General features: G+C 52.9%; 2 protein-coding genes across 2 annotated transcripts in view; one reads left to right on the plus strand and one right to left on the minus strand.

The window, feature by feature from the left end:
• P2RX6 (purinergic receptor P2X 6) overlaps positions 1-7,077 on the minus strand; it is a 9,188-nt gene extending 2,111 nt beyond the window's left edge. The window contains exons 1-11 of the mRNA XM_015586785.2: positions 6,896-7,077; positions 6,056-6,206; positions 4,673-4,744; positions 2,655-2,730; positions 2,422-2,515; positions 2,261-2,341; positions 2,034-2,175; positions 1,836-1,945; positions 395-488; positions 242-307; positions 6-73 (exon numbers count right to left, since the gene is read on the minus strand). Of these exons, the coding sequence (XP_015442271.1) occupies positions 6-73; positions 242-307; positions 395-488; positions 1,836-1,945; positions 2,034-2,175; positions 2,261-2,341; positions 2,422-2,515; positions 2,655-2,730; positions 4,673-4,744; positions 6,056-6,206; positions 6,896-7,062 (1,121 nt within the window). The 5' untranslated portion in view covers positions 7,063-7,077. The remainder of the gene's footprint in view (positions 1-5; positions 74-241; positions 308-394; positions 489-1,835; positions 1,946-2,033; positions 2,176-2,260; positions 2,342-2,421; positions 2,516-2,654; positions 2,731-4,672; positions 4,745-6,055; positions 6,207-6,895) is intronic.
• Positions 7,078-7,700: 623 nt separating this feature from the next.
• On the plus strand, positions 7,701-20,248 carry LRRC74B (leucine rich repeat containing 74B). The gene is made up of 9 exons (XM_015586786.2): positions 7,701-8,169; positions 8,504-8,646; positions 9,077-9,209; positions 10,165-10,371; positions 13,198-13,307; positions 14,290-14,405; positions 15,455-15,533; positions 17,271-17,366; positions 18,852-20,248. The coding sequence occupies exons 1-9, from the start codon at positions 7,701-7,703 to the stop codon at positions 19,005-19,007; spliced, it is 1,509 nt and encodes a 502-aa protein (XP_015442272.1). The 3' UTR covers positions 19,008-20,248.
• Positions 20,249-22,424: the final 2,176 nt, after the last annotated feature.

Raw genomic sequence — 22,424 nt, forward strand, 5'->3', positions numbered from 1 at the left:
CATACTTGGTTTGCCAGTAGAAATGGGCTTTTCCATCCACATACAATAGCAGCAGGTCACAGAAGAAGGTGATCTAGGAGAGGCAGGGCAGGCCCATGTCCTGGCCCCAGCCTGCCTTCCCACCGCCTCCCCAGCCCTTACTCTGAGACTCAAGAGCAGGCAAAGGGGTCTCAGTGTACATTTGGGCGGGCCTGGCATGCACTCACCGAAGCCAGAGGGAGCCCACATTGGTCAGACTCACCATGCCCAGCCAAGCAGCTCCAGTGCCCAGAGTGATGGTCGTGGGGATGAGCCCAAACTTCCCAGCCTGAGAGATACCTGAGCTGAGCTTCTCAGGCTATGGTGGTTGTCTGCTCCCACCCCCGCCTTGCCCATCACACCTAGCCCCTCCTACCTGCCCAGTGACAAGAATGTCGAAGCGGATCCCGTAGAGCTTGAAGAGGCTTCGGGCCTCCACACCGGAGGCCTCCCACCAGTGAGTGGCTGTCCTGGGGGCAAGAGAGAGTCTGGTGGTCTGCTCTGCCCACTCCCAGGTTGGGCTGGCCCTCCCAAGCCTCTATCTTGCTTATCCATCAGCCTCCAGCCCAAGTCCTGTGTCTCAGTTCTCTACCGCTGCTGAGGACACCAGGGAAAAGCAAATTGGGATCTGCCTTTTAGAAGCTCCCTGCCTGCTGAGGGGACAGGGACAGAAAGATCCCTTAATAGACAGAGGCAGTAGGGATGGGAGGGATGGAGGCAGGCCCAGGGTTGTGAGGGTCCAGAGGTGAGAACTCCTCAGGAAACGAGGAAGGCTTCCTGCAGGGGACACTTTCAGGCTGGTTTCCAGGGGTCAAGAAGGAGTTCAAGGCAGAGAACGTAGGACCAGTGAGAGAACAGAGATGAGGGGAGTGGGGTGTGGGCAGGGAGCCAGCCCCATGTAGTTGCAAAGGGCTGGGGAGGTTAGCAAAGCCAGGCCAGGCAGCATTGTTAGGGGTGTCATCTCCAGGCCAGGAGGCTGTGTGTGCATATGCATGTGACAGGTGCAAAGGTAACCTGAAGTGGCAGAAGGATTCCAGGTGGGGAAGAGGGGCAGGTCTGCTTAGGAGACTCAAAGACATGACAATAAATGCCATGCAAGATCCTTGAGTGGATCCTGGATTGGAAAATAAAAAGATTTAGGATCAATGATGGCACAGTTGGGGAAATTTAAATACTAGATTTATTCTGCCACTGTTAAATTTCTTGAGTGTGACAGTAGGACAGTGGTCCCATGGGGAAGGTCCTTATTCCTGGGACAGTGTTGAGAGGGCTAAGTGTCTGGATGTCTGCTACTTACTTTCAAAAGGTTGCATTTGAAATCTATCTAAATATATCTGGCTCACTCTAGAGAAGGAGAGAGAAAGCAAATGTGACAAAATGGTAAAAACAAAAAACCTAGTGAATCCAGATGAAGAGTATTTAGGTGTTCATAATACTAATCTTTGGACTTTTCTATGGATTTTAAAAAAATAAAAATAAAACTTCAAGGGAAAATTTAAAAAGAAAGCCCTCTGTGCTGTGGAGGGAAGATACTAGAGGCGGGGTGGGGTGAAGAAGGGGCCGGGGGTCAGGGGTCGCAGCTATAATGTTGGGTGTGGGGACAGATGGGGTGAAGGATGGGCTCAGGGGGAGGCTGGACAGAGACTGTGCTGGGGGACTTGGAGCTGAGGACGCTCCTTCCTGCCCCTCGTACACACAATAGAGTATCCAGAGAGCTGGGCTGGGGTGGGGTCCGTCCTGGCCTCCACAGGAGAACAGGTAGAGGGGGACTTGGCTGAGGAGTGGCAGGTGGGCGCTGGGGGCTATGGAAGTGGTACCTGAAGTTGTAGCTCCGCTCCTGCAGCTGGAAGGAGTAGTGGGGCCGGCAGTCAGAGCCCCCAGCATCCAGGTTGCAATCCCAGAGGACACGGATGCCTACAGCACCACCCTGCACATGGCATATCACCGCTCCACTGACACAATGGCTCTGGACCCTCTCCCTGTGTCCTCCCAGAACCTGACCCCCACAGACCTACCAGCAATGCCAGATCCTCAAAGGCCCCTCCAGCAGCAGCCACAAGGTCCCCAATGCGGAATACTGGGCAGAAGGGACTGGAGAATGCATCATAGCGGCAGTGCTTGAAATAGGTGTTGTCCCAGGTCTCCAAGGCATTGGACCTGAAAGGGGCCAGGCGAGGGGGGCTGTCAGGCTAGCCAGGGAACAAGGAGGATCTGGTGCCTGCCACGACCCACCCATGCTTACTTGGAGAAGTTAAATTTGCTGAAGGTGACAGTATTTTTGATGAACAGTGTGAAGTTCTCAGCCTGGACCAGCAGAGGCTTCCTGTGGGTGGGGTGGGCAGGAGGTGAGAGGCAGGCTCTGCTGGTCTTGGGGCCCTGCCCTGGGGGTAGAGGGAAACTTACACAGGCACAGTGCTACTCTCCACGGGGCACCAGCCCCGGATCTCACAGGTCCTGTGCGTCCCGTTGAACACCACGCACTGGCCTGTTTTTATGCCTTGAAAACATAAGACAAACTCTAGGCCTGGAGTCGGGGATGGGTGAACAGGGGCTATTGGCAGAAAGGAGACATGCAGAGACACCTCCAGGACTGTACTCAGAAGCCACCCAGGCTAGATGACAAGGCCCACTGTTACCATGGCTGTGTGTCCCCGTCTCCCCTTCAGGACAGTCCTCGTGGGTCCAGCAGTTAGCCAGTGGGATGGAGGGATGCTGAGGGAGGTGAGAGAGTAGAATCGTCAGGGGCCCAGGGGGTAACCCAGCCCTGCAGTCCACAGGGATATGCCCCTCCCTGCCTTAACCTCCCAGGATTCTCTGAGTTTGGGAGCACAAGGAAAAGCTGAAAGGTGAAAATAAAAGGAGGTGGTCAGAGCAGGGGGGGTGGGCAGCCCCTGACCAGATGGGGTGCAGGTGCTATATTCTAAGACAAGGCGAGACTCCTTTCCTCCTGATTGTTCTGTCCCTAGTGGGGACAGAAGTGATTCATCAGAGCCCAGCTTCTCTGGTCCCAATTCAGATCATACAACAGGGAAGGTAGAGATGCCCTGGGAAGGGTAAGTCCATGCCAGGGTGAAGGCACTGACCGTGGCAGACAAAGGACAGGACCTTGGTCCAAGGGGCCTGGGTAGGGAAGTAGGACCCCACAGACTAGACCCTTTCCTGCCTGTTCTTCAGTCAAACAGGGACATTAATGCATGCACATAGTGACAGAATTCTGGTGATCAGCCAGGTAGTCCGCTTTCTTGGGTCCCAGACTCCAGATAGAAAGGCACCCTTGAAGGTCAAGTGTTCACACAGACACAGTTCTGCCTGCACAGAGGATGGACACCACTATCCAGGGCGCCCAGCTCAGGGGCGCAGGAGAAACACAGTGCCAGGAAAAGCTGGGGGACTCTGAGAAGCCAAATGAGATGGCGGAACTTTGTGGGGGGTGGGACTGTGATACAAGGGCAGAGGATAGTGTGGGGCCACCTGTTCTCTCTCCTCTCCACCCTGGCTGGGCCACCGTCTCCTCCAACTGGACTGCGTGGTGACCACCACGAGGCCATGCCTCTGCCCTGATCTGCCTCCACCCGGCAACCTGCGTGGTCCATCCTACGCACAGAAGATGGAGTGCCCCTCCCCTGAGCCCCTCAGAAGGCCCTGCTGCTCCTGTGATAGAATTCAGCTCCTTAGTGGAGTTCACAGGGGCCCTGAGATCTCAAGTCACCGCCTTCGCATCTCAATCCAAATCTAGGCTCCAGCCCCACTCAGCAGCAGGTGCCCTTGGAGGTGTTTCATCTCACACAGCTCAGGGCCTTCGCCCATACAGCCCCCTCTGCCTGGACATCCTTGAGATCCCACCTGAGCCTCCAGTCCTGCAGGAAACCCTTCCCGAGGCCCCAAGCTGACAGAAGTGCCTCCCTGGGTCTCCCATCTGTAGCCTCTGCCCCCATCGCAGGACCTGCCGCCTTGGCTGGGCTGTCTGTGCAGGAGTTTCTTGAGGTATGGGAAACAGAGTTTTGTAAGATCAGCACAGGGCTTGGCCCAGGGGTTTGCTTGGCAGGTGTTTGATGAAGGCTATGACATTACAAAGAACACAGTGCATGTGTTGGGAGGGACTAGATGACCAGGAATCCTGAAAGTAGCTGGCAGGAACTCTGGCTAGTCTCATGAAACTGGATTGTCAGATCAGATGAATTACTTCCCAGGCCTGGCAGTTTCTTGGGAAGGGCCAGAAGCCAGGACATGTCCAAAGAGGAATCACACAAATTTCAGAAAACACAGAACCGTGGCCCCAGCAAAATTTCAGAATAGTCTACAAAACAAATATTGAATAGGTCAGGGGTCTTCAATCCCTGGGCCGTGGACCAGTACCAGTCCGTGGCCTGTTATGAACCGGGCTGCACAGCAGGAGGTGAGTGGCAGGTGAGCGAGTGAAGCTTCGTCTGGATTTGCAGCTACTCCCCAGCGCTGGCATCACTGCCTCAGCTCCACCTCAGATCATTAGGCATTAAATTCTCATAGGAGCACCGGTCCCTGGTGCCAAAAGCTTTGGGGACCACTACAGTAGCACATACTGAGCCCTCAGTCACCTGGGAAGAAGGGAGGACATGGCTGGTGACCCAGGCCTAGAAAAGGAACCGGGGACCCATTGAAAGTGTGAGCAACCTACCTCTGGGCATCTGCCTTGAACTTGTTTTGGAGTCACATGGAAATTGGTCACCAAGAAGAACACATTCTCTCCCTAGAAGGCAAGTGTCAGAGTTGGTGCTCACAGGGCTCCCTCAATGGGAGAGGCCAGAAGCTGGCAACTTGGTGTGTGAGGAAAAGGGTCCTGGCCCCATCGAGTCACCAACCCTGTGCCCCAGGAAAATGTCTCCAGTGAGGCAAGTCAAGGCAGAGATGGGAGGCTGGCTCTTCCTGGCCATTTCTGAGCCCATGTCTGCCTCTTCGAGACAAATGTATTTCTCATGTTCACTCCCATTCACTAAACCAGAATTCTCCAAGAACCTCTTGTTTCTAGATACTAAAGTCCAGAGCTGGTGGGAAGGTGGCCTTCTTATTGCACACATGACATGTGGCCAAAAGGCAGGGGAGTAAGTGGTGAGCTCTGCCTGGGTAAAGGGTGGCCAAGGACAGAAAGGGTGGCTGGCACCTGTGTGCTGAATGTGAGATCTGCAAAGGGGATGTAAAAATTAGGCAGAGGGCAGAGGGGTGTGGCAGCGGTCAGGATCTGAAGGGACTTGGTGGCCACCATCATGGACAGGGAGCCTCCCAAGGATGGAAAGCAAGGTTCTGTCACATGTCACACGTGAAAGTTCAGCCTGGCCGCTGCATGGGTACACCTGGGGACCCACTAGAACAGCACAGTTTCATCCGGGTAAGGCGCAGGCAGCAGTTTAAACTATTAGGTGATGGAAAAGACAGGGAGGAAGGACAGGAAGGTGTCAAGCTGGGTCCGACTTTGGCCCTGGTGGATTAAAAGAGGCCACACTGGGAGAGGGGGGATAATTTCTCTGTGGATGTGGTGGGAATGCACCTTGGAGGCAGCTGTGCCCGGGGCAGGTTGTCACCAGGGCTACAGTCTGGGAATCAGTAGGACAGAGGTGAAAACAGGCTGTGGACAATCTGAGTGGAAGAAGAAGGGGCCGGAAATGCAGTGTGGGAGGGGCAGAGGAGCAGTGCCTGACAGCAGCACCCCAGGTCAAGGAGGGGAGCATTCGAGAAGCTCCAGGCCCTGGCCCCCTACACCCCTTCCAGCCCACCTTCAAGCTCAAGCCTTGAGTTCCCAGACAGTCCATTCTTTTCCAGACGTAGCCTTTGTAAATGTAATTCCCCTGGCCTGGCTTCCTGACCTGACCCCTCATCCACCTGTAAACCTCTTACGTGTTCCCGACAGCCCTGTCCAGGTGCCACTCCTCTGAAGGCCCTTCCTGAGCCTGGCCCTGTGACGGAGCCAGCACTCCCCTTTGGCACTGCATGCCTCTCTCACACACATTCACTGCAAGGGTGGTATCGGAGGTGTCAGTGCCCGGCAGCAGCACTAGGCACCCACCTGTGCTGGCTTCACGAAGTCAGCCACGTCCCACAGCCGATTCCCCAGCTCCTTGATCTGGGTCACAGAAACCCCTTTGAGTTTGGTGATAACGGAAATCTGGGGGTCCAGGTCCCGCTCCTGGTAGCCTTTCTTGGCAAGGAGGGCCCACCTGGGGAGGAGGTGATGGGAAGTGTGGTGTGTCCCCAACACATGGTAGTCAATGGCAGAGCTGGCCCCCCACCCAGCCTCTCTCCCTCATATCCTGTAAGCTTTCACACTGCTCAGGCCCTGCCTCCTCTCTACCCTCATTTCTCACCAGAAACACAGGCCATGCATTAGAGAGCCGGTGCCCTCATGGGAGTCTCCTACAGGCACCATGGAGTTGGAGGTGCCCACTGCCACCTCCTTCACCAGCCAACACCTCCCCCTCCCCTGGCTAGACCAAGTTTCCTCCTTAAAGATTCCCCTGACCCAGCTAGAACTGGTGGTCTCTATAGGGGGCCTTACTGCTCCAGCTCTCACAAATGTCAGGGATTACTTCCTGCCCCACGCAGGGTCAAGCTGGGCAGGGGTGGGGGCCATTCTGCTCAGTGCCTAGAGCCCAAATGGGACTGGGGACAAGGCCCAGGAAAAGAGGCAGGTGGGCACACAGGAGGACACAAACACACAACTTGCTCTTGCACCCACTGGCCCCTAGACAGACAGATATCCTTCCTTCTGTCTATCCTCTACCCTGTCCCAACCTGCCCACCTCCACTACCACCAGCCCAGCCCCTGAAGAGTCAAACTCTCAACCCTTATCACAGCAGAACCAGTCACAGTCCCTTCAGAAAGTGTGGCCAGGAGCTGTTCTCTTACCCTACCACGTAGACCATGACCCCGAGCTGCAACAGCCTCTGCAGAACGCCCACCCGCCAGTTCCTGGTCATCACATACTTCTCAGTTTTGTAATCCAGAAGCCCCCAGCCTGCCAAGGCCCCTGGGGAGCCCATGCTCCCAGTCCCTGATGGCTGCCGGGGGCACATGAGTCAGCATAGCAGCTGCAGTCACAGCTGAACAGGAGGTAAGGCAGGAGCCCAAGCGGGGCCAGGCCAGCAGCTATTAAAGGGATAGGATCCACTCAGAGCAGGATCCAGCCTCCACCCCCCACCCCTGGGCTCAGTCCCAACTTCCAGCTGCCCTGAGCCTCCCAGCCTCTCCAGACTCCCTCTGTCAGATCCCTGGCACCGGGAGAGGAGCAGCCCCTGTCCCCTGCCCTCTGGCCTCATTTCCTTGGTTGGTGAGGGAATGACAGGTGTTATAAGTACTTTGAGAGGATGGCGTTGGGGTGATAGTTGCTCAGAGGAAGAGCCAAGGAAAGCTTCAAGAAGACGTGACCTCTGAGCTGACACTTCAAGATTCTGAAGTTCAACAAATTTAGGGAGGAATGTTCCTGGTGGGTAAAGCTGCATATGTGACGCTAGAGCACGGGAGAGAACTGGAACCCACAGAATGAGAGTGCAACTCTGGCTCCAGAGAGGAGAGTGACCGGGTTCTGCAAGGTACAAGGTCCTCCTGTGTGATGCCCCCGCAGAGCTGCTCCCACCCCCCACCACTCAAGCGCAGAGACGACAGTGCGAGATCTAGAATCAGGCCTGTTCCCCAGTCCTTGGGAAGGGGTGCGATGCTGGAATTGCATGGGACCGCAGGGAGAACAGGCGCCTTCAAAGCGTCCCGCGTCGCGCCTGGCCCCTGGCGAGCCCTTACTCTCCCGGCTAGGAGCAGATTCAAGGTCAGCGCAGGCCAGCGGCGGTTTCTGCAGCAACCAACAATACTGGGTTGCCAGGGCGACTGCCGCAGGGGAGAGCGCATCTCTATTGGCTACAGCGGGCGCCTGTTCACTGCATACCACATGCGACTGGTCAAGGCAGCTCGAGCGTCCACCCACATCCCCAGGCCCCCCAATCTAGGTGCGGTGGCGCACAGTCTGGGCCTCAGTGCCCGCAACCACAAAATGAGTGTAAACATAAGGAGTCCCTGCGAGAAGTCTGGGGAGAATGAAGAGGAGGAGAAAGAGGCGGTGGCCACCGCTGGGCATCTTGCAGGGGTCCCAGAGACCGAGGAGAGTTCGGACTCTGACCTGGAGACAGAAGGTGCCCCCAAGCAGCAGGGAACAGGCCTGTCTCTTCACCTTGGGGACTTCTTCAGAAGGGGTGGAAGGGGCAGACGGGAGCCCAGAGGACAGGGGACCCCTGTCCAGCAGAGCAAGGAGCGCTCCCCTCTGTGGGACACTTTCAGGGCAGCTGGAGGCAACTCCAGCCCCGTGCCCTCCCTGAAATGCTCCTAGCCACATAAGGAATTTCACCATTCGAACACACTTCCAGAGTGGTGTTAAATGCTGGGTAGTGACAGAGGACCGGGGAGCCCTTGAAGGTGGCTGGTTGTGCGTGGGGAGGGATCCACATTCTTCCCCTTGTTTCCTATCAGGCACCCGTGGGCTTGGAGAACTAGTCAAGGACACCCTCTACCTGAAATCTTGCCAGGCCCACAGCGTCGTGCCTGCCTCCTGCTTTCTGCGCCAAGGGAGCACACCAGAGCTGAACCTGCGTCACCGTGGCCTGGGGCCCCAGGTACCCCTGGAGGGACCCTAGGGCCAGGTCTGGAGGGAGAGGGCCTGGGAGGCAGCAGCCATGGCTGTAGCCCCCCTTCCTGAGCCCATCCCACACATTCCCTGGCCTTTCTCTGTCAGGCACGTCTCACTCCCCACATCTGGGTGACAGGTGGGATCAGGCCTATGACAGAGTTCAGAATAAGAGCTGGGGAGCCTGCAGTGGGCACCTAGCGTGCTAGGGGGTCAGGACAGACTCCAAGAGGTGAGATCTTGGTGGAACCTAGGACAAGAAATGGGTGTCCCTGGGCACGTGGGAAAGGGAAGCTTTTCCAGCTGGAAGGCAATGAGTGGGCTGAGCCCTGGAAACACGCATCAGAGGAGTAGCTAGCTGTGTCTGGGGCTTTCAGCCCTGGGAAGGACCAGGTGCCTCAGACCCCTCTCTGTCGCAGGGGGCCCAGGCTCTGGCTTCCTCACTAACCTCCAATCCCTATGTCAAGAGGCTGGACCTTCGAGACAACGAGCTCTGTGGGGCCGGTGCAGAGGCCCTGGCAGGTGCCCTGAGTAAAAACAGCAGCATCTGCGGTAGGTGCTGAGCCTGGTGGGCAGGCTTGAATCCTCCCATTCCTGAAGATTCCTTTCCTGAGGCCACTGCCCTTCCCCCACCCAACCTGCCACAGCCAGACCTTCTTACCTGGGGCCTGCTGGTGTTACTGGGGTGGGGCCTCATCACAGGAGTGGAGGGTGTGGAGCACTACATAGTCCTCCACTACAGAGGGTGCACCCTCTGTGGTGCACCCAAGGCTGAATGCCACTCTGTTCCTGACCTGCCCCACCCCACCCACTCCTTTCCTCTGCTGAATAGTACACTCTGCAGGTGGTGGCCTCCCAATGCTTGACTGTAGGTGGGAGAGTCCTTTGACACAGAGGTGGGAGCTGGGCAGAATGAGAGGAAGGAGGGCGGGGTGGAAGTTTGGTGGGGCTAGATCCAAATGCTGCCTCTGCCACTGAAGAGGGGGGTGACCTTGGGTGAGAAGCTCAACCTCCCTGAGCCTGTTTCCAATCTGTGAAATGGCCCCAACAATGCCACTTAGCCTTTGGGGATGTGGTGTGCATTAGTGAAACTGTATCTGGCTCACATAAGTGCTCTGAGCACGACCACTTGGACTATTATTGCCAGTCCCCAAAAATGTGGCAGTGAGGGCTTCTGTGGGTGGGTTATATTGCTGCCAGGCACGAATTATCAACAGGGTGGCTGCATCTTCATCACAGGCATTCTCCATAGCAACACAAAGTAGGTGATTTTAACGCCTTGACAAAGAAGCTGTGGACACACAAGGTAGGGATAGATGTCAGGGAAGCTTCCTGGGGCCTGAGGAGACCCAGCTGTTGGGTGGCAGAGTTGCCATGTACCCCAGGGCAGTCCGACTGCAATGCCCCTTCTGCCTCAGGCCTCAAAGTTTGGGAGATGGAGGAGGGTAGAGGAGGCTGGTGCCTGGCTTTGGAACCCACTGACAGAGGAGTGGTTCCGGCCCCCCAGATGTAGACCTGTCAGAGAACCAGCTGGGAGCAGTGGGAGCCCAGGCCATCTGTGCCACCCTCGCAGTGAACCCGGCCATACAGAAGGTACAGCTGGCAGGGAACGGCCTGGAGGAGCAGGCGGCCCAGTACCTTGCTGAACTCCTGCTGGCCCACACGGGCCTGAAGTCCCTGGACCTGAGCTATAACCACCTAAATGACCAAGCAGGTAATATCTGACCAGGGCCACCATGGGGCACTTGAGACCATCTTCCTGGGGCAGGGGTGGGTAGCGGTTGGCAGGACCACTCTGAGCATCTGTGCTCTGGCTCCTGCTCCCCATGTTCCACTTTCACCTGCCCCTTTCTCACTCCTTCTACACAGAACTCTTAATCCATTCCACAAACATCTCACTGCCCACTGCTACATGCACTGGGAGCTGATCTGGCCACTAGGAATCTAGCCATAAACAAAACAAAGGCCCTGACCTCAAGGAACACATATTAACCAGATAATTCTCCATAATTATTAGCGCTACACAAGAAACAAACAGGGTATGATTCTGGGGAAGAATGGAGATCCCTGCTTTAGAAGGATGATCAGAGTGGCCTCTGAGCTGAGGTGACATTTAAGCTGAAATGTGGGAGGGAGGGGCACGGGGAGGGATTAGGCATGGCAAGACCAGAGGGAGAGCATTTCAAGCAAAAGAGTAGTGAACCTGCAGGCCTATTTCCTAGACTGATAAATGCCAGTGTGACTGGGCTAGTGAGCCAGGGGGGAGTGGCTAGGCCATGGAGTAGAGATGCGACAGGGGGCTGCAGGGCTACAAATCATGGCAAAAGGCATGAAGATTGTATTCCAAGTGCTGTGGAAGACATCAGTGGGATTCCTGGATGTTACCACTTTCATGCCCCAGGGCCTTTGCATGGGCTGTCTGCTTTGCCAGGACATGTAGTTCTACCTGCCTGCCTCCAACCACTCCAATCAATTATAAGAACCACCTGGGACCGTAGGTTAGGAATACAGATTCCTGGGCCCTGGACCTGCTGCACCAGACTGTTGAGTGGGGTGCCTAGTCACCTGCATGTTAACAGATGCCCCAGAAAATTTGTCTGATCCAGAAAGTTTGAGAATCACTGCTCTGTCTTAAACTGCTTAGAGTGAGTGAAGTGGTACCAGTCTTGGCTTGTGAGAATCAGTCCTAGAATATAACTGCCAGAGAGCCAGTTTGCCTCCTAAGAAAATTATTGTGAGAAGTCAGTGAAATAAGAGAAACTCATTTCATACTTTCAGCAAACTAAGTATAGGTGTCTGTCTGGGCCTGCATGGTCAGAAGGGAAGCACCAGAAAGGCAGCCAGAATGGAGGTGGCTGGAAGCTAAGGCCCCATGTAGGCTGCTGCACAAATATAGGGTAGGAGGTCTTCAGCCTGGAAAAGGACAGACTCAGTGGGGCCATTTTGTTTCCACAAGTAGGGATCTGTGGGTGGGTCCGACTCCCTTGAGGGGTGAAGGAGCTTGGGTCTCGGTTCTCCGCCCCCCCCAGCACCGACCCATGGCAATGGTAGTACCTACCTCATAGGTCGGCTGCAAGGTTCACAAAGGCCAAGCATTGGAACTACAGCAGTCGATTCATGCATATAGAAGAAACATCTCACCCTCTAGCTGTTCAGCAAAGTAGGGACTTCCCTACAAACTGGGGGCCCATCACCCTCTCCTCGCAGCCCTGGAAGTGTCTGAGGAAGTAGAAAGTACCTTATCTAAGAACCTGTAGGAGTCAGACCCAGTGCTGGGCATGGAGTCCAGAGTTCTGCAGTCCTCACGGCTTGCAGGGAGCTCTCCAAGGTGCTAAAAGGATCTGCCGTGGCGTACTGGCTGAGCCCCTGGCTGAGAGCACTGCTCAGTTAGTTCACAGGTTTTTCCTCTGTGCATTTCTTCAATCTAGCCTTACTCAGTGCTAGGTGCTGGGACCATAGAGAGGAATCAAATTCAGATCTCTAGGGGACTCTCAGGCTGATGGGAGAGACAAGCCAGGCAGAAAGAGATCTAAGGGTCAGAGCCTGGAAGGATGGAAGCATAGTGGACATGGATCCTGAGGTGGCCCAGCCCAGCTAGGCAAGCAAGGCTTCCTGATGCCAGGAACTCCGGTTAGAAGGATGAAGAGCTGTCAGCCAGGTGAAGAGGGGGATCAACAGTTCCACGCAGGGGGGTACCCAGGAGGTGTGCCAATGCTGGCACTTTTGAGACCTGGAAGCAGGTCAGACTGGTTGAGGGCTGACAGAGTCAAGAGCAGGGTGGGTGGATTGGTGTGGCTTCTGCCCACTTTACATGCTAAATATCTCTCAGGGTTTCTCACCCCACACATCTTCTCCACCATTTCATTTCTCTACCACTGCTGCCTCCTCTCCATCACAACTGTGTTAGCCTTGTCACCTCTTGCCTAGACTATGGAACTCGCCTTTCAACTGGTCCCCTAGCCTTTTGTCTCTGCTCCCACCCACCCCAGTCCATCCCCTACACCAGCTAAGGAATTCAGCCTTGTCACTTCTTAAAGCCCTCCCTGCCTCCTCTCCACCACTAGGGCAGTGCCCAAGACACTTGTCCTAGTTTTTAAGGCCTCTCTCAATTGCCCATCACTCCTACTTCATTTTATTGGATCCCTCCCACACCTCCAGAGCCAGGCCTGTGCTCCCTGTGCCTCTGCACACTCATTTACTCTTTCCTGTGTCTGCTCTCCCTTGTGCATACAGACGTGTATGGTGAGTACCTCAGGCTTCAAGGTTATCTCCTCTGTCCTGACCACCACCTCCAAACAAGTTTAGACCCCACTCTGTTCCCACAGCTCTCTGTGTGTAGTCTATAATAGCGTATATCACATTCATTTGTATTTATGTCTCCCCCATTAAATATGAAATCCTTGGGGGCAGGGCAGGCCCATGTTGGGTTCAACTCCACGATCCTCATGCCCAGCAGACACCCTGGCACACAGCAGGCATCAGTATCATTTTTTGAAGGAATGAACAGAGAATAAGAAGGTCTGTCTTGGTGTTTCTGAAGGGGAGATACTTGGACCGGCCCTGGCAGAAAACACAGGACTCACTGAGCTTAACATAAGCTGGAATCACCTTCGAGGCCCAGGAGCCATTGCCTTTGCCAGGGGACTGGAGGTATGAGGCCCCCAGCCCCACTCCATAGTCGGCCCCTCCAGCCTGTCCCTTGGGGGCAGGTCTCCCAGGGGCCAGCACCCTGCTGTTGCAGCTCTTCAGAAATGAGCCTTGGATCTTTTAAGCAAAGCTTAAGGAATATTTTGTTAGGTGGCTTTAATTTTCCCAGCCCCATTTAATGACTTCAATACACTGTGCCCAGTCTCACATTACTTACTGAGAGGTCCACAGCTGAATGTCGCACACCTTCCCCAGACATCACAGACACTCAGCTGGTGAGGACAGTGTGCAGTCTGGTAACACATGCTCACTGTGGGGCATGTGCAGATGCTTCCTTGAGTGACACCCTTGCACCCTTGGATCCCATGATCTAATAGCCTACCTTCTCCCTTGTATGTTGTGCTTCATAGGCTGCAAGAATGGGTGACTGCAGTCCCTGCCAGGGTGACACAAAGTATCTACAATGTTTCCCAGGTTGGCTACCGTTGTGGGGTCCTTCTCAGGGACAGCAGCTACTGCCTTGCCGTCTGACAGGGGCTGAGCTGGGGTCCTCCCCCACAAGATGGGAGGTCATGCTCTGTCTTCCCAGCATACAACAAGCTCCCACCCTTCTTCCCATCACAGTCCCTTGGGAAGATTTCATTCAACTCTGGGCCCTGGACTGCTCTGTGCCTCAAGGTCCCTGCCCTCGAAAGACTCCCCAAGTGAGCATGGGGTCTGGTCACTCTGTCTCTGGGGCCTACTGCTGCAGGCAAATGCCTCAGTCTCAGGATCATTCATATCCACACCCACCCTCTGTGCTGTGCTTCTAGTTCAGCTCTACTGGTCACCATCATCTGATCCACAATACTCTTCCCTGGAACCTCTGTCCTTCTGCTCTCAGTCCACGCTACTTGTACCTCAGACATTCTGGGCTTTGAGGCTGCAGCCCTGGCTTTCTCCACTGCCACCTGAGATCCCATAGCTTTGCGCTTTTGCATTCCAGGCAAACATCTTCCTGAGAGTCCTGGACATCTCATACAATGGTTTTGGAGACTCTGGAGCCTCTGCAGTGGGCGAGGCACTTAGGACTAACAATGTGTTAGAGGAACTTAACATGAGGTAAGGAGCACAAGGTGTCCCTGTGTCATAGTCTCTGGGCCCATAGCCACCCCAGGGCCCAAGGGCTCCATGATCTTGTTGCCGTTCACAACTTTAATTCCCAAACTTACCACCATCTACCCATGATGGGGCCTGAGCCACAATCCAGGAGCACCTAGCTCCATCCTCTCACTTGAGGTCATGACTTACATGCTGGGCTCATAATTCCTACCACACAAGCAGGGACTTATGTGTATAAAGCCTCTTCCGCAGAGCCTGGTGTGGGCTTGGTGCTTTATGTGAGTTTTCCTCCCTTTCAGAAGTTGACTCTGACAAGTGGGCCCACATGCATGCTCTGCTCAGTACGTGGCTGCTAGGAGGGTCTGCTTCTTCAGGCAAAAGCAGGGTCTCAGCCCTCAGCAGGTAACCAGAGCAGGAGCTGCAAGCCCAGAGGAAAGGAGAGAGGCAGAAGCCTGACAGGTCATGGGCTGCATGGCTGAGCCCCTCCTGGGGTCTGCACAGTAAACAGGGCCTACCTGCCTTCTTTTCTTCTTCATGGAAGGATCCAAGGCCAAAGAGATGTTGAAATTCGAGGCTGGAGTGGGGTCTGAGAAGTCAGAAAGAAAAGGGATTGGCTTCAGAGACAAAGTGGCCAAGAGCCATGCTGGGGCCTGGAGTTTCGGTCCAGCTGGAGGAAGAGAAGACTGGGGGAGGAGCTGGGTAGTTTTCCAGAACAGATGCTGTCATGGTAACAGGTAGGGGGTGCCAGCTGGGGCAGAACACCTGCTGAGCTCTGAGGGCCAGGGAGTAGCAGCTGAACTCCACGGGGTGGGGGTGGGGAGAGGGGGGACGCTCCAGGTGTGTTTGTCGGGTGATCTTGCTGGACACTGGGAGCCTCCAATGAAGCAGGGTTACTATACAGCTTTTACACACTGGCCTGCTCAGGGTCCCCAGGGTGTGAGTGGAGGCTGAAAAGCCCTACCCGGTGGCTGCACTAGCAGCCCCTGGGACAATCTGGTTCTGCACAGTCACTCGGAAGGTAGCATAATATACCTGTCATTCTGTTGCAGCAACAACCGCATCTCTATGGTGGGAGCCCTAAACCTGGGCCTGGGCCTCCGGGTCAACCAGACACTGAGGATTCTTGTCGTGAGTGCTAGCCTGATGGGGGAGGCCCCAGCAAGACCTGCCTGTCCCTGTCCAGACAGAGCCCTCCCCTGCCACATCCCACTCCAATAGTAGCAGAGTACATAGGTTCCAGAGCCCAGATGGCGGAGGGGGCCTCCTGGCTGCCTCTTGTAACCTCTTCTTCCCCTTGCCACTCACTCACCCATCTCTGGCCTGGCCCATGTACTTATTCAAACTCCTCTTCCACCTCCATCCTTCTCTCCCAGTGGCATCACGAAATCCTAAGTCTGATCACAAATCACTACCGTCCTTTCTCTTTCTCAGCCCGCCAGAGTGCTGCTCTGCTGCTGAGGGTTGGGGCACACTTGTTTGCCCTTCATCTTCTCCCCTGCACATCTTCTAGTCTTGCTGGAACCCATGGTCAGCCCAGGCGTACTGTAGGCCACCACTCAGACCTGAGGCCTTGTGTGCACAGCAGGAGTTCCCATCCTCCAGGGTTGCCACTGGGGAGAGGTCAGCTGAGCAGAATACAGAGCAGGGAGGGTGCAGCCAAGGGTGGAGCAGGTCCATGAGGACCACTGTCCCAACAGCATGTGCTCGGAAGACAGTACCTCCAGTTCTAGAGAGCACTCAACCCTGCCCAGCCCTCAGCTCCCTCAACTGGCAGAGAAGCCCCTTGCAGCACCCCCATCCCCAGCCTGAGGCTCATTCCTCTCCCACCCCTGGAACCTAGACCTCTCTCTTAAGCTCTGGATCCACATTTCCACCTGTTGGACAGTTCCCCAGGTATCCCATAGCACGTCGGATTCTGAGTCCAACCTGAAAGCATCATCTCCCTATAAAGGCTGACTCTCAGTGTGTGTGCAGCAGGGTGGGGTGGGATGGGGAGCTCCTTCTCCTTGAGTCAGAAGCTGGGGCCCAGTGCTTGTCTTTCCCTTTTTTCCCCACATCTTCCCTCCTTCATCTCACCTCCTGAGAGTGCTCAGGCTGTCCCCTCCTTTCTCATTTCTCCTCGAGTTCTGTTGACCTGCTAGTTTCTCATCTGTGGCTCTTCCTTCTCATCTGCTACCAGGTGATCTTTCAAATCAGAAATATGCCTCTGTCCCTCCCTGCTCTAAACCCATCAGAGGTTTCCCACTGGATAAATTCGAGCTTGGTAGTGCGTCATTCACAGCATGTCATCGGGATCTGGGCTCTGTCAACCCACCCTTCCCTCCTGCCTTGAAATTTCTCTCTCATCCAAGCTGCTCAGAATTCTCCGTGCACGTAGTGCAGTATTTCATCTCTTTGCTGCTGCTGCTCTTCTTGCTGAAATGCCTAGCTCTGCCTATCTCACCTGTAAAGCTGAAATCAGGTGTTTTATTACTCATCCAACCTTTACCTCCCAGATAAAATTGGTGTACACTCTCTCATTGCACTTATCACATGGCGTTTTTATGATTTTTCTTTTTCTCCTCTTTCCCCAGCAGGTGAGCTCTTTCAGGGTGGGGTTATATCATATGTCTATATCCTTGGCATGGGAACAGAGCCAGGCACTCGGTGGGTGCTCATCCAGTACCCACCTCCTTCCTCTCTTCCCCGGCCCTGCAGCCTCACCCAGGGCATTTTGCCGAATGGAGACACCTACTGAGCTGAGACAGTGGGGCTGTCCTGAGGCACATCATCAGAGATGAGGCATCCCTCCTCCTCGTTTGTGTTGTTCTCCTGGGCTCCCTGGGATCAATTTTTCTCAGTTTTGTGTTCATGTGTATTTCCTAGGTGTCCAGGAATCCCATGAGAAGTGAAGGCTGCTTGGGTGTTCTCAAGTCTGTCCAGAATAATCCGGTGTCTGCCCTGGAGCTGCTAGATTTCTCTGTAAGAGCTTTTCATAAACCTCACCACAGCCCTGTGAAGAAGAAAGTAAGACTTAGAGAAATGAGTGCCCTGGCCACATATAGCATGGCAAAGTCTGAGTTCCACTCTCAGCCTAAATAAATGGAGGTCATGACGCTCCACTCCCACTCCTGACTGAGGGTACTACTGTGGTCTCACCTCAAACCCCCACCTGGATTTTTCATGGGCTGAGAGAGAACAAGCGGCTCAGGAGGCACAGCACTCCCTCTTCACTGATACTTGGATCCGCAGGTTTGGCACTGGCAGGGCAGCCCCCTCCCCGACCCAGCCTGCACTGCCTGCAGGTGGATTGTGGTGCTAGAAGATTCATTTGCATGGCTGTGAGAGAAATCAGGACCCCTTTTCATTCAATTTTGCGTTTTTAATATAGAAACAAATATCACTCTTCTCTAAGGCAGTTAACATTAAGGAGAAAATCCTCAAATATATTTTTTAAAAAGTCTGATCACAAATCACTGCTTATTCTATCTTGATTTATTTCAAGCCAGACTTGAGTCAAAGCCTTTCCAGAGATGTGTTTTCACAGTTCTAGTCCTTCAGGCTTGGGACAACTGGTGGCAAATATCCTTATTCTTTCCTTCTACCTGCCTGGTTTCTATGGCTCCAAAGCCAGAGAGTAGCTTGCCATGACCATGTTCCCTCTGCTCTGAGACTTCCTGTCAGCATTGGATTCTATCATTCTAAAAAATGGAATGATATATGAAATTGTCCTACCAAAATAAATGCTTATTCAATACAATGTATTGTTATTATCAGCAGCTTTCAGTATAATGAAAATACCACAGGGTTTGGAATCAGACAGGCCTGGAACCCAGTCCTGAGCCCATAGCATGGGATCTCGGATTCTAAATTAGAGATCAACACTAATCTACATACAGTGTTCTATTTTCCTCTTCCTTAACTGTTATATTTAGTCTAATTTTAGCCCAGATTTTATCCTCAGATTTAAGGGAAATACTTCTGAATCCTTACCTTTCTTGTAAAACCCTTCCCAGGACTCAGACTTATCTTTATGTGCAACAGGGCCTGCCACCCAGGGACATTGTGAAGGTGGGATGAGATGACAGACCCTATGGAAAGGGCTTGTGCAAAAAAGACTCAATCAGTGCTAGTTCTCTTCCCCCGAACTCCCCTTCTTCTCTTATTTTATTGAAGAACAACATTTATGCTGAAAATTGCACATGTATTAAGGGCAGAGCTCAGTGAATTTTCACAAACAGGATACACCTACGTAACCAGCCCCCAGACTAAGAAATAGAGCAGGCCCCTAGAAACCCCCCTCAAGCCCTTTTTCTTCTCAATTTTAACAGTTTGGGGAGTAATGGCATTTTCATCCATAGGAGAGAAGCTGTCCTAAGGAGCTTCTTTGAGACCTGTGTGTGTAAGTGAAAAAGTCAAGTTCTCAGAAAGTGATAACGTACTGTTTTGTAATGGGTTTCTCCTCAGGACATTCAAGTGAACAGAGAGTTTGATGACCTTGCTAGCTCAGTGAAGGTAATTCTTCCAGGGCTTTGCATAAAGACTGCTGCCCGCAGAGTGGAGTACAAAAAAGAGTTGCTGCCAGTCTTCAGACCGTCCCTACCAGTGTCTGCCCCTAAATGACTGTTGAGTGTGGCCTCGTGATGCCTTCTTACCATTTGACTCTGCACTGAGTCCCCATGTCAACCAGGTGGTGAGTCCTATGGAACCGATCTTCATGATGACTCAGACACCTGTACTCTCCTCTCTACCCACAGCCACTGCGCTAACCTGTGCCTTCCTTTGCTCTCACTCATTCGCGTAACATGAATTCGTACTCTATGCTGCACATTGAACTGGTATGGGGTCAAAGATGCCCAAACAAATCCTTGCCCTGGTGACTTATCTTGGGAGACAATTAAAATATAAGATGGTGCACAACTGGCATTCTCAAACTCAACTTACCATAATGCAAACTGACACAACTTTTTTGGAAGGCATTCATTATGCACCAACAGCCTTAAAACTGTCTGTGTACTTTAAGCCAATGGTCTGACTAATCTGCTGTACAGAAATGCTGTTTATAATAATGGCAATAGGAAATAATCTAAAGGCCCAATAAGAGGGGATTAGTTAACTAAGATTTGGAACTCTGCAAACATTAAACGCCAGGTGCTCAAAGTACATTTAACAATTTATGAAAATGCACATGATTAATGTTAAGTAAGTAAATTAGGATAAAAAAATCACATGGTTTGTCTGGCAGTTCCTCAAAAAGTTAAACATAGAGTTACCATATAACCTGGCAAATACATTTCTAGAAAAGTGAAAACATATGTCCACACAAAAACTTGTTGATCCACATAATAAAGTGCAAATGCTCACCAACTGATGAATGGATAAATAAAATGTGGTGTATCCATAAAATGGTACATTATTTGGCAATAAAAAGGAGTGAAATTTGGGGTGATAAAAATTTTCTAAAATTGATTGTGGTAATAGTTGCACAACTACATGAATATACTAAAAGTAATTGAATTGTATATGTTAAATAGGTGAATTGTATTGTATGTGAATTGTGTATCAATAATGACATTTAAAAAAAGAGGAGCAAAGTATTGGTACATGCTACAATATGGATGGTCCTTGAAAACAATATGTGTGCTAAGTAAAAGTCAGTCGCAAAAGTCCACATATTGTATGATTCAGTTTATATGATTATATAGAGGAGGGAAATCTGGAGGTAGAAAGCAAAGGTTGACTAGGTTCTTTTTATCATTTGGGGGACGATCGAATGTTCTAAAATTGGTTGTGGTGATGACTGCACAACTCTGTGAATATACTAAAAACCATTGAATTGTGTACCACTTGAAATGGGTAAATTGTATGGCATGTGAATTATATCAAGAAACCTGTTACCAAAAAAATAGTTTGATCCAAATTATGTAAGAAAATATGACTATATATGTGTATATAGATATACACACACATACAAAAAAACTATTTGTGGGTTTTTGGATTTTAATTTTTATATTTTCCTGCATATCCACACTTTCTATTACAAGCATGTATTACTTTCTAATCAGAAAAATAAACGGTAATTAAAAACACAAAGTGATACAGGTTACAATGCAGTTATGTGTATGGCATGGTTGGAGCCTTCAGGGAGGGTGTTATAGACTGAATCATGTTCCCTTCCCCCCCATTTATATGTTAAAGCCCAACCCCCAGTGTGACTGTATTTGGAGACAGGAAGTAATTAAGGTTGAATGAGGTCATAAGGGTGGGGCCAGATCTGAAAAGATTAGTGTCCTTATAAAAGGCACTAGAAAGCTTGTTCTCTTCCCCTTCCTCTCATGTGAAGGCATAGCTAGAAGGCAGCCTTCTGCAAGCCAGGAAGAAAGCCCTCACCAGAACTCAACCCTTCCAGACCTTGGTCTGAGACTTCTAGCCCCCAGAATTGTGAGAACATAACTTCTGTTGTTTAAGCCACTCAGTCTGTAGTATTTTGTTATGGCGGCAGCAAAGCTGAATAAGGTAGAAAGACTCACCTTTGTCATTGGAAGAAGCAGGGAGGGATTCTCCTGGTTTCTCTAGCTCTCTGCGGATCTCCCTCCACTCTCTCCCTACAGCCAAATCCATCTTTCCAAAGGCCTGATGACACTGTTCAGAGGCTCCCTAAGTCCTACTCATATCTGTCGTGTTTCATGGCAGGGGTCACATTCATCACTCTCCTCTGAGAAGTTAAGGATCTGGCTGGAACGCGAAAACAGGGTACTATATTGTGGTGGGGGTACGCCTGGATTCCTCTATCTCCCCCCCCACCTTTTCCAAGAAGTAAACATACATTAGATCCTAAAGAAAGTTCAGTTGATCTGTACAGAATGGAAGAATCAAGTGATTGTTCCAAAGTCCTCCAAAATGCGTCCCAATCCAGCTTTTGTGTGCCTTCCCCTCCCTTGTCCCAGGACACCCATTCTTCATTAAAGCAGTAATCAAATCCTACCCAGTTACATGGTGCTGTATGGAAAAGGCCTTTCTGCTCCTGGAAAGGGGTGGGAAAGGGGGGGGCGTGCATACTTTCGGTAGATAACGGTATGCCTCTAGGAGGTGGCCATGTTTGCAAAGACGAGAAAAAGAAGCGGGGGCGGGGGACGAGTGGGCCTGAGGCATCTGGCGAGGGGACTACAGCACAAGGTCGACGTCAAGTCATTCGCATGCTGTCGGGGACTTATGTGCAGGTTAGCGTCCTGTGCCCTACCCAGGTAGACACCACGGCTGCTCCAACCTAAGGTCAGAGAACGGCTCAGATCACTCTGGTCTGCGGTTCGCCTTCCTTGATCCCACAGTCTTCCCGCCAAACCCGCATCCAATCAGAAAGCCCAACACTCCACGAGTCGAGCAACAGCCAATCAGAAGTGGGATTCCAGCACTCAGCCCGCCTCAAGGCCTTCTGGACCAATGGCCGCCTGGCCAGCAGCGGGCCTATAAACGGCAGCGCGCGGACGTGGGCGCGGCAGTTGGGCGCGCGGCGGCTGTGGACGGTTGAGGTCTGGGTGCTGAGTCCGGCGGCAGCAGCGGCAGCGTTCACCATGGTAAGGGCCCTGGGGTGTGGGCCCTAGGCGGGGGTGCTGCAGTCCGGCACGATGGGCAGCACCCCAGAAACTTAGTCTGCGGGCGCCCAGGCGGGAAGGTGGACGAAGCCCGCCACGTGAGGCGGACAGAAGGACCCGGGGTGCCGCGGGAGCGGGCGTCGGCAGAGAGAGGGGGCTGGGAAGGGCGCGGGAGGCCCCTGGAGCGGAGAACCATTCCTGCAGGGGGGTCACCGCGTGGGCTGGAGGCCCCCCGGGTGGGCACTGGAGGTCGCTCGTTCTGAGTTTGTGCGCCGGGAGAGCAGCGGTGACCCCCTGCGTTGAAGTGGGCGGTTGGGGGAGGTGGTGTGGTGAGGAGTTGGCAAGGGCTGGAGGCTCCCGGGAAATTGCTGTAACGAGCCAAGATGGCAGCTGGGTTGTTGGACGGCCTTGACTCCGTCTCTGAGACAACAAACCGTAGTGATGATTC

Source organism: Pteropus alecto, unplaced genomic scaffold, assembly GCF_000325575.1.
Source record: "Pteropus alecto unplaced genomic scaffold, ASM32557v1 scaffold113, whole genome shotgun sequence".
In the NCBI taxonomy this organism is placed as follows: domain Eukaryota; kingdom Metazoa; phylum Chordata; class Mammalia; order Chiroptera; family Pteropodidae; genus Pteropus; species Pteropus alecto.

Coding starts and splice junctions, on each gene's coding strand:
- LRRC74B (XM_015586786.2), top strand. CDS start 7,701: ATGCTGGAATTGCATGGGACCGCAGGGAGAACAGGCGCCTTCAAAGCG. Junction 9,210..10,164: donor TAAAAACAGCAGCATCTGCG/GTAGGTGCTGAG, acceptor CCGGCCCCCCAG/ATGTAGACCTGTCAGAGAAC. Junction 14,406..15,454: donor TTAGAGGAACTTAACATGAG/GTAAGGAGCACA, acceptor ATTCTGTTGCAG/CAACAACCGCATCTCTATGG.